Genomic DNA, 11,264 nt, shown 5'->3' on the forward strand with positions numbered 1-11,264 from the left:
GCAAGATTGTAGTAGACTTCCATAAAATAAACCTCAAAGTTATTTTTTGGTTAAACTGTACCTTGAGTGGACCGTTGAAGGCCAATTTCAAGTGGAGCACTTCTGTCTATACTTGAGGAGGTTGCTGTAATCAAACACAACATTTCATTTAAGTACAAAAGTTTTGCAAAAGTATTTAAGTAGAAAAGGAAGAAGGACAACAGATAAATTGCAACAACGGAAATTCTAACTAGATATTAGGTAGCAAAGGCACTCAAACACTGGAACTAGAGATATTCAGAACCTGACTGAATACAAAGTTAGAGCAGGTTGCTCAGGATCATTTGGCCCTTCTTTGAAAAGGAGATTGAATCAGATGACCTCCTGTGGTCCCTTCCAATCTAAATTAGTCAGCGATTCTATGATCTGTATATACCACATAAAGGAAAACAGAGTCACAAAGATAATTCCTTTATAACCTGGAATCAAGATCTACTAGTTTGTCTGGTTTTTGGAATAAAGACAACCTTCTGGTCCTTTTAAAATATATACAAAAAATGGTTTAGTGCTCATATTACAGAAATAATCTCATATTCCAGTATACTTAAAATTCTAAGACCACCTACAACACAGAGCAACTTACAAAAGTGAGCCATATTTCTCTTTCTCTCATCAGACAAACCTCTCTTCTCTGACTACTGTTAAGAAAAATTTTAAGATGATGGAATACCAGGCAAATCTGCCAGACTGACAAAGCAGTGATTTGATATATTTTACTATACTGAAGATTTTATCCCACACACTTACAGCATCAAGATCAATGCACTACTGACAGTTTCCCACAGTCTAGAGAAGGAAAAAATATAAACACTGTGCTGGTTTTGGCTGGGATAGAGTTAATTTTCTTCATAGTAGCTAGTATGGGGCTACATTTGGGATTTGTGCTGATAACGGTGTTGATAACACAGGGATGTTTTCGTTACTGCTGAGCAGTGCTTACACAGAGTCAAGGCCTTTTCTGCTTCTCACCCCACCCCACCAGTGAGCAGGCTGAGGGTGCACAAGAAGCTGGGAGGGGACACCGCCGGGACACATGACCCAGACTGGCCAAAGGGTTATTCCACACCATATGACATCATGCTCAGCCTATAAAGCTGGGGGGAGAAGGAGGAAGGGGGGACATTTGAAGCAACGGCATTTATCTTCCCAAGTAACCGTTATGCACATGATGGAGCCCTGCTTTCCTGGAGGTGGCTGAACACCTGCCTGCCAATGGGAAGTAGTGAATGAATTCCTTCTTTTGCTTTGCTTGTGTGCGCGGCTTTTGCTGTACCTATTAAACTGTCTTTATCTCAACCCACTAATTTTCTGACTTTTACCCTTCTGATTCTCTTCCCCACCCCACCAGGGGGGAGTGAGCTAGCGGCTATGTGGTGCTTAGTTGCCGGCTGGGGCTAAACCACAACAATGCTAAGTATCCTAATACACAATTATTAACTAAAAGATGCTAATAACAACAAAAAAGTAGCTCACTTCTGAACAGGCATGTAGGAATGCAGCTCCTATCTAAGCATCATAAAAATAGTTAAGTTCAGAACAAAATTAAAAAAATAAAAGAAATCCTAACTTTTTTTTGAGAAGTTTGACTGGAAACTGAAGCTGCAAACTGACCATCATTAACCATCTTTCCCCTCCTACCCCTCACTTGTCACATAAATATGAAACAGTAAAGCGCACTATGTGTCTAAGTTAAAAGAAAAGCGTCACTCACATGTTTCCCCATTTAGGTATGCAAGCAAGTCTTTCCTATCAGGTCTTCTTACCACAGGAATGTTTTCAGTCTGAAAAGACAGCAGACTTGACATTAAACTGTTATTGCCTCAGAAAGTCTCTTGCTGAAGATTTTTCAATTTCCTTGAAAACTACTCATTCACACAAAGACAGGAACATGTGCCCTGCCTCCCAGGAAAGCATAACTATCAAGCTTAAAAATACAATTACTTCCTAGCACATGTTCAACTACACAAAATGAAACACGTTGTCTGCTATAAAGCTGAAAGGGAGGATAGCCTTTTTTCTCCTTCACTTCAAACTTTCAAATAAGATTAAGAACTAGCTTTTAACACACACACTTCTCTGCCAGGAGTAAATGTTGGTATGCAGAAATAGAGTATTTCAATTTTTTTCTTCCAAGTATGTACAACACACAGCACTGCTCTATCAGGTAACCATGTGGCACAGGGGAAGATAAAGTGTGGGCTCATAGAAAGCAAATGGAAATCAAAAGTACTTTCTCTTTCACAGTTCCCCATCTTTATTTGGAGAACTTTTCCAATAATTTAGTTAATTAGATTGCACGCTTCTGAGTCCACCCCAAAGCTATTCTGCCATACTTTTCTCTGGTTTGTAGATCCTTGCAATCTCAGGCACTAAAGCATCATTTAGATTGGGATCACACAACAGAGAACAGATGGACAAAAATACTTTTGGAATAGTTAGTGCTGGAGACAACTGTGACCATAGAATATCAAGAGAAATGCTGCCATTACTGTTAATATTTGGGTGACAGACTCTTATTGTAAATGCAACCTGGTGGTTTGAAGGGATAATCTGTTGGGAAGTGAATTGTCAAGAAAAATACGCCACCTTGATAGGGGCTGTCAATTGATCCCTAGGTAGAGATGTTATGTTTTAAACACACACACACACTTTGTTGCATATCTTTTTCCCTTTCCCCAGCCAAATTCATACACTTCAATGCTACTATCGTTCCCTGAAAATAACTATGCACACATTACTTATCACAAACAAGACAAAATAAAATTTGACACGGTCTACTTACTGCAGCACGGCGGACATAAACAGGATGTGAAAGGTGCACATTATTGAGCAGGAACAAGATAGAATCCAAAGTGTAGTATTCCCTGGGTTGGCCCTCCTTCCCTGTCCTGTAAAATCATGAAACAAAGATTTTAACATTTAACCTCTCCATCTCTGTCTCACACACACACTTTTTTAGCAAAATTCTCTTTTCTTTCCAGATGACAGTTCAAAAAGCGAGCAGTAATATTATCAGGCAATTGCCAAACTAGTGAACTATCAATCGTTTTAACAAATACGAGTGAGGGATATATGTTCTTGCAGCCTCTTTACTGAACAAATTATAAAGACTGTCCAAAATAATCCAAAATAAGAGCTGGATGGGTTGTAAAACATACAAGAAGCAAGACTTGGGAAACCATAAGAACACATTCTCCCACATCTCAAACATATTTATTCTGATTATCAAAGGAACTGTCTACCTTATTTGGGACAGCTAGAGGAACATAACTGAACTGCAAGTGAAAAAAAACAGTATTACATGCTCTTCAGGTATAACGGGACAGAACTTTCACCACTAGAGAAAGCACAGTAAAGAATTCAGAACACACAAATCCCGTGAAGTCTAGAGAGCAAAAGGTTCAAAATGGTGCAGAAAGATCAAAGTAAGGAGTGACTAGAAACTAATTGCACACAAAACTAGCAAAACCAAAACAGACTACAAAATCACAACGAACTCCCATACTGAAGTTAGACCACTTCAGAGCAACATGACAGCATCAAGTTTAATCTCAGCTTTGAAACAGCTTGTTTGAAAGAGATGCCTTTTAAGTCTAAAATGGAATTTGTTCTGTGTCACAATTTTAAAAAAACAATCCCCCAAAACAAGGCCAAACAAAAACCATAGTTTCAGCTTGGCTCCATGTGCATTGAACATAATTCCCTCCTCATACACATGTTCACCCCTTTATGCTGTTACTAGAAGATTTTGTAGGGGAAGCAATGCCTGTCCCAGTTTCAAAACAAAACCTGCTCCCTAAATACTTTGACTGCTCTGAGAAATGGGCCTTTCCATCAGTTTCACAGCCCTCAGCAGGACCAGGAAAGCAATGAGTCCAGACGTGGGACCAGCCAGACCCCAGCTCCAAGCAGGACAGGGCTCCCCCACACTGCCCAGTCCCCATCCCCAGCCAGCCAAACCAGCCGGCTCACCTCAAAGCTTGAGGAAGATGACCCACCAGAAAACCAGGCCAAAACTGTAAAATTTGACTGGCACAGAATTTTGATCAAACCAGAGATTTCCAGAAGAAAATACTTTCATTAAAACCATAAGAAGGAGTTTTCCCTCCAAGTACAGTGGCTTTACTCATGGCTCACCATCAGCATGGAAACACTCACCGCTGAAGTGCCAAGCTCACTGGCGGGAGGGAGAGGAAACAAAAAAAATACCCAGCCATAACTGTCTTTAACCTGAAAGAGCTACTCAATCATCTCCTAAATGCAACAGAAGTATAAGTCAGTTTTCTCCATACTGTGGACATAATGCCACTACAGCTTTTCTTGCAATTATTTTTCTGAAATTACCTAGATCAAAAGTGTGCAATACCCTGTTCAGAACTCATTACTAGCAGTAAGGTTGAAAACATTACTTTTGTAATGATGCCTGAGAAAACTAATATACCTTTATTCATGTGGAGAGAAGTGATTGAAAATACCAGAAGAACAGCAGAATAAAGGATCTTTCTATCACTGTTTCTTCCTTCCAAAAACTTAGTCTGCATGAGGTGGGGGTGTGCGTGTATGTTTTGTTGCTGGAGAGGAAAGGGAAGAGACACAGTATCAACTGCTAAGAAGCCAAAAGCTGGCTTCACAATTACAGCCAACAGAACTGGATTCCTCAGTAAGGAATTGTTTGAGTGTTTCACTGTTTCACTGCTATCTTTGATAAGGTGGTATCTAAACATATTCAGAGAACTGGTAGAAACAAAAGCTTCCTCCACATAGACGTGGCTCTGAAGTGAAGTCTATGTCACATGATACAGTTGTCACTTCATTTTAAAAACAAACATTTTAGATTATCTCACTTCAGAATAACTCACTATTTCTTTGAAGTGTGTCATATCCACTGAACATTATATAAGAAGTCCAGCTGGTCATTTATTCAAGTTTTTATTTACACTGTTTAGCAATAAATGGCATAATTTAGATAACAGGTACTGAACAGTTATCTGTTAATTTGAAAATACAGTACTGCAAAGCCAGAGGCATTGCCAAAGCTCAGCAGGGCACAGCTGGTACCTCATCACTTAAACCACAACACAAGAAATTCCCATGCTCATTATGGTTGTAAGAGGATGTTTTATTAGGAGGACAAGATATTGCACGTTAAAGGGAAAGCATCAGATGAACATGCAGTTGCACGTAAGGAGAAAATTTAAGTCTAAACTGGCATTTCAGCATCCGTTTGTGTTCCTTTCAGGTTTTCCAGACAGGAAGAAGCTGCTCAATAAACAGAACTAAAAGCAAGCTGATCTGAAGGTAGCTTACTTCATTCAATTTACAAACATCCAAAGCAGCAAAAGAATTTAATTCTCTTATTTCCCATATTTAGCAATGGCATCAATTACTTAAGAAAAAAATTAAAATCTTACAATTCAGACCTCAAAAAGTCCAGTACCTATATTATTAAGAGTTGTATCTCTTAATAAAACTCCAGCCTAGAAACTGGAGAAAATGTTTACATAATGCAAGAGGGAAAGTTTCACCTGCTTGTTTTTACCACCAGAAATTTATTTCCAGCTCATCTCTTCACCCTCAACCTGTGGGTGTTTATTCAGTTTTAACTGCTTTATTTCCTCTTTCATGTTTCAAAGAATGAATTTTTATAGAGGTACTAAAGGCCTGTGTCTCATTCACAAAAGAAAGCAGCAATCTTTAAAAATACAAGACTAGGCATGCAGTGTACCACACAAATTACAACACCCATCACCAGCTGCTCACTGTTTAAAAACTTCTCAGCTGTGCATACAAGCCCCTCTGCTGGGTAAACAAAGCAAGCAAGTTTCTCTGTTAGACTGATTCCTTCCTTTGCTTTTGAAACAGATTCTGTAACCACTCTTCAGGGGCCACAGATCAGCCATCAGATCAAAACACACAAAACACCTAATCTTAGACCATCTAGGCTTCTTCACGTGCCAGCAGGGGTCTTCATATAAGTATTATCTGGAAACTAACCTGGACTAAAATGAATTTCTGCCTTTTCCACCCCCCACCCCAGGTTACTTTTAACCTGGCTCCGTTCCTTAGACCAGTTCACTGCTTGGCTGACACTTGTGCTAGCACAGAGAGAAGGCAGCGCAGGGCAGCACTGTTGACTTCTGCCAGCTTAGCTGCTCAAGGAGCCACAGTGTTAAATGTCTAGTTGGACTACTTCTAAATCTAGCAGGGACAGAATGCCACCGCCGCTGTTCGGACTTGCATTACTCTCTCCAGACTGGCAGTAGAGATGCAATTACAGCAGCCGTGCTGTGGACACCTAAAACAGAAATCAAGATTTGCTTCGTGAAAGACTAAGCCACTAACAACTGCTCACTGCAAGCATAGCTTGGATCCTGCCGACCGACCTGAATATAACAGGGTTTGAATCTTAAAAGTTTTTGAAAATGTTCCTCAGAAGTCCCCGCGTAAGTCTGGGGACTTAACAGCTCCTAAACCGTGGTGCCAAAGCTATTGAACATGGCTTGCAGAACTGGTCTCATTTTTACAGTGTCTTCAATTTAAAGATTAGACATATATAGTTCCACGGCGGTTCACAAGAAATGTTGTGAATTGATAGCAGTCTGATGCTACCAAAAGTTCAGAAGCCACTGGTCTGAACCAAGATTTACTAACTTACTTCAAACAAACAAACAAACTCCAAATTCTACACCACCTCTACCACAAGAGGTGAGGACACAAACAGGTATTATGAGGTTACTGCTGCTGTTCTGTTCCGAGTATCCTCTGGGCACCCACAGTTCCTTCTTGACCATGGAGATAAAGCTGCCTTAATGTACATAATAAAGTTTTTCTCTCCAGCTGCTGTTTTTTGTTAACAATTTCTGGGCCTAATTCAGGCTTTCCTAAGCAGCAGTAGAGTTAGGCTAGCATATCAATTTTCCTGTTCCCTACAGAAGAGCAATGAAACTTGTCTGTCTAGTTAACCATTACTTGTTACTGCTTGGGAAAAGCAACTTGTAGCAAGGAAACCACCACAACTGTCCGCACAGTTGCTCAGCAAAAATAGAACTAAGACTTTTCAAGAATTTTAAAACTTAACTGCTTATGCAAATATTTTTCTTCCTCTTCAGTCTAGCTACCAGTATCCCCCACTCAGCCAGGAAGTGCAAATAAATCCCAAATGAGTTTCTGAAAGCTTGAAATAGGCAATGAAATGCCCATTTTAGTTTTAAAGACACTGCAAAGTAAAATCAGTTAAAAAAAAAAATCTGTCTACAAGTTAACATAAACAAATAGGTTTCTTCCCTTTCTCTCTCAAACTATAAGTCAGGATTTTGAACCAATAATTATATTCACATCATAATTATGAAAAAAAAAAAATCCCTGGTCATAGACTGAACTACAAGGGGTTTTTTTGAGTAATCTTTAGGTTCTTCTGTTTTTCCATCAAGCTTCACAGGATAATGTACCCTCTTTGATCAATACCTGAAATGTTTGCCATCTGGTATATAACAATAAGCATTGTTTTCTCTTGGGTTTAAAAGGGACTCATTGACGTCCTTCTAGTTAGGACATTAAAAGCAAGCAGCTGCTAAATTCAGAGGAAAGGAAAATGAAGAACTCCCTTGCATTGTAAGCAATACATATCATACTAGAAAATTCAACAGGTATAAAGCCTCATTTTCTAGAAGTTTTTTTAAAAAATAAGCATTTTACCTAATGTAATCATTTCAGCAACAGAGACACTACCTCTACGTGTTTATTACGATGAGAACAACTAGGAAAGAGCCGGCACGAGGTCCAGCCCAGGAGGAGGCCGCAGCCAGGAGCGGGCTGAGGAGGTGCAAAGCGCCTGCACAGTTCAATAGGGCTCGCAGGTAACTACAGAGGGAGCCTCGGTTTGGACCTCACTGACTTTCCTACACCGCAACAAAACTCCAGGAAAAGAGAAGTAACCCCGATAAACTAACACAATAAAAACAAAACGCTTGTCGTCCAAACAAAACCTAGAAAAACTTGGCGGCGCTGCCTCCTGCCATCTCATCGCGTGAGCCTGCAAGACCCGGCCCCGCTGCGACCTCCAGCCCCCCCGGCTCGCACGGACAGGCCGAGAGCCGAGGAAAGGCCTCGCCCCAGCCCCGCTGCCCCTCCGGCCCAGGGCCGGGGCGCCGGGCGGAGTCCTGGGAACCTTCCCGAAGGGACCGGCGAGACCTCCCTGCCCGCCCGGGCTGCCGGCGGCGCAGGGGAGGGAGGCATGGCCCGCCCCGCCGCCAAGGGTGCCGGCCGCACGCCGCCCAGCCGGCCGCTCGGCCGCCCCCTCCGCCGGGACACCTCGTCGCGCCCAGACAGAGAGGAGGCGCACGGCCCCGGTGCGCTCCCGAGGGGCCCTGCCGGGAGGCGGCAGCCAGGCCGCCCGCCCCCGCCCGCCTCGCTCCCTGCAACGCGGCGGGAGGCGAAGGGCGGCGGGACCCCCCTCCCCGCTCCCCGGGCCCTCCCTGCAACTTCGGGGCAACTTCTCCCTCCGCCTCCCGCCCGTCCCTTCCCCGGGCGAGCGGCCGCCCGCCGCCCGCCCCGGCCCCGCCGCTCACCCCCAGATGACATAGTTGGTCTTGACGTTCTTGGGCCAGGAGAACTCGCCGAAGATCACCTCGTCGCCCTTCACCACGATCTCCTTCTTCTGCGTGTTGTACTGCCGCAGCACGCTCAGCACGTCCGCCATCTTCGCTCCGGAGCCGCCGGCCGCCGCCGCTCCGCTCCGCTCCGGCCCGGCCCCTCGGCCAGCCGCGCGAGGACCCCGCCGCCCGTTGCCAGGCCCCGGGCTGCCCGCCACGAACGCCTGAGCGGCGGCGCCGCCGCCGCTGCCGCCTCCAGGGGGCGACGCCGAGCCCGTTGCCATGGAGCGGCGCGGCCCCGCCCTCAGGGCGGCACCCGCCCGGGCGGGGTGGGGCCCCGCCCCCGCCGGTCGGGGCAGCGGAGGGGAGCCCCGGCGGCGGGTCCGCCATGGCTTCGGGCGGCGCGGCCGGGGTCACGGGCGCCGCCGACAACCGGCCGCTGCCCACGCCGGGCCCCCGCCAGGCCCCCGCCGGGCGGCGGGAGCCCAACGGCCAGCGGCGCCGCCCCCGGCCCGGCCGCGCTGTGCGTCCGCACGCCGCGTCCCGGCGGCCGTGCGCGGCAGCTGCGGAAGCGCCGTCACCGCCGGAGCGACCGCGTCCCGGTGAGGGTCGCTGAGGGGCTTGTCACGACCGGTAGCCTGGGCGCCGGCGTTGTGGCGTCCCGATACCGCCCGCGCCGTCAGGGGAGCGCAGTCAGCGGTGTCACGCCGATGCGCGCCAGGTACGGAAAGCAGGGCGCCTTTTTGACGCGAAGGCGATCGGAGTTTGGGGAGCAGCCGCTGCTGCCTGCAACGCGCCGGGCCGCGGCCCCGCGCCCCGCCCCGCCCCGCCCGGCCCCGCGCAGCGGCGGCGGCGGCGGCGGCGGCGGCGGCACGGGGTCGGCGCTGCCCGGGACGGCGCGGTCACAGAAACGCCTCAAGGAAAGAGGATAAAAGCTCTCGAAAGCTGTGCGCTCCTCTCACGCGGCAGGTTAGAAGGAAAAATCTTCTGGAACCTGGAGGTAAACGGGAGGGGAAAAAAGATAAAGCAGAGGTTTTTCTCTTTTATCAATCGGAAAAATGGAATTTGATTCGGACAAGAATAAGCCGTCGAAAGACCATAGCAAAACAGTAATTAAGGAAATATTTATTGCCTCTGCATCCGAAGAAGAAAAAAATAGCAACAACACCGAGCCAATGTTACTTTACCCTGCAGCGTTCAGGATTTCATAGAGCGCCTCCAACGCCGCTTGCTCACCGGAGCGACTGAACATCTGCAGCCGGCGGAGGCCTCCCTCTGTCAGGCAAGGTTTTGCTCTCTCAGCCTTCCAGGTTCATTTCTTCTGCTCAAGCATACAAAAACTGGAAGCGTAGTACCTCACAGCAGAACCCGACAGACTGGCATCCCCTGGGGAATACCAATTCTGGGATGTTAGGCCTGGAAGAAAGCTCTCGTGATGGCTTATTCTAATCTTTTCTTAACCCTTTTCAACACTGGCAGGAAGCATCATCCCATTTTAAACCTGCAAAAGGCAAAATTGCATCGTTTTTCTTCCTGTAAATAGCACGCGCCAGAGACTGACAACACAGACTAAAAGTCAACAGTGTACATGATTTCCTGTTCCGAGATGTTGGTGATATCACCGTTTGTGATAATCACATTTGCACAGCATGCTGAATATCACTACTGTACTGATAACGTTTCACAGATGGTATCGAAATAGTCTAATACACAAATATACTACAACACCTAGTAACGCGCTGAATTACACCAATTAATTCCAGTATTTATTTTTCAACTGGCATGGAGTAACATTTATGTACTTAGGAGACAAAACCATAATGAACAAACAGAATATAATTTCTCAGACTGGATTTGTAATGATTACTGGAGCTATAGCTCATGAAAAGTTGGAATGAAACTTGAAATGTTTCCAGCAGGCCAAGTCCCATTACTACGTCTCATGCAGAAACCCCACCTCATCACCTAAACCAGCGTTACCTCTGAAGAAACACATCCCATACATCTGCTAGACTACAAATAATACTTTATTCAGCAAGATACAAAGTCGTTATGTTACAATGACACAAAAAAGCCATACATTTTAGTTATGCTGTGGTCTGTTGCTCAGTAAGCAGTGAACGATGCAGTACATAATCAGCTGCAACACGTGGCTACAGAGAAATTTGTTTTCACGTTTCAAGAAAATGTTGTAGTTCTGGTTTATTTTTTCACTCAAGGATGCCTTCATTAGAAGTTTTAAATGAGAGTTTGCAAAATAATTCCCACAGTTTGCTTTGAGGATCATAGTGAGATTATTAACCATTACTTTTATCACTAAATCAGGATTCGATAAGAAATGCCAGAGAAACTATTTTCACACGGTATTAGACACCTGAGAGTTTATAAGCTTTACCACAGGAGATTAGGCTAGAACATTTTTACCCGAAATGAGAAAGCATGTTACCATCTAGTAAAATGAAAGTATATCACATAGGTACAATGTTTCAATTGTGTTTTATGACTCGTTTAACAGAGCTGTAGTCTAGCAGGTTGTGCTGATGTTTTATGTGAAATAAAAATTAAGTTGGAAAAAAAAAACAGTTTGACAATTTTACATTATAGGTAAGCTCATTAAGATTGATAACATTAAGA

At 44.9% G+C, this 11,264-nt stretch overlaps 1 protein-coding gene and 1 pseudogene across 1 annotated transcript in view; both read right to left on the bottom strand.

The window, feature by feature from the left end:
• The window catches only part of CDC73 (cell division cycle 73), a 118,627-nt gene extending 109,800 nt beyond the window's left edge, over nucleotides 1–8,827 (bottom strand). Inside the window, exons 1-4 of the mRNA XM_087733017.1 lie at nucleotides 8,607–8,827; nucleotides 2,822–2,927; nucleotides 1,751–1,820; nucleotides 62–124 (exon numbers count right to left, since the gene is read on the bottom strand). Of these exons, the coding sequence (XP_087589143.1) occupies nucleotides 62–124; nucleotides 1,751–1,820; nucleotides 2,822–2,927; nucleotides 8,607–8,737 (370 nt within the window). The 5' untranslated portion in view covers nucleotides 8,738–8,827. The remainder of the gene's footprint in view (nucleotides 1–61; nucleotides 125–1,750; nucleotides 1,821–2,821; nucleotides 2,928–8,606) is intronic.
• On the bottom strand, nucleotides 1,851–2,774 carry LOC104010420 (ubiquitin-conjugating enzyme E2 D2-like; annotated as a pseudogene).
• Nucleotides 8,828–11,264: the final 2,437 nt, after the last annotated feature.

Source organism: Nipponia nippon, unplaced genomic scaffold, assembly GCF_047370975.1.
Source record: "Nipponia nippon isolate SJK-2023a ecotype South Korea unplaced genomic scaffold, ASM4737097v1 scaffold_5, whole genome shotgun sequence".
NCBI lineage: Eukaryota > Metazoa > Chordata > Aves > Pelecaniformes > Threskiornithidae > Nipponia > Nipponia nippon.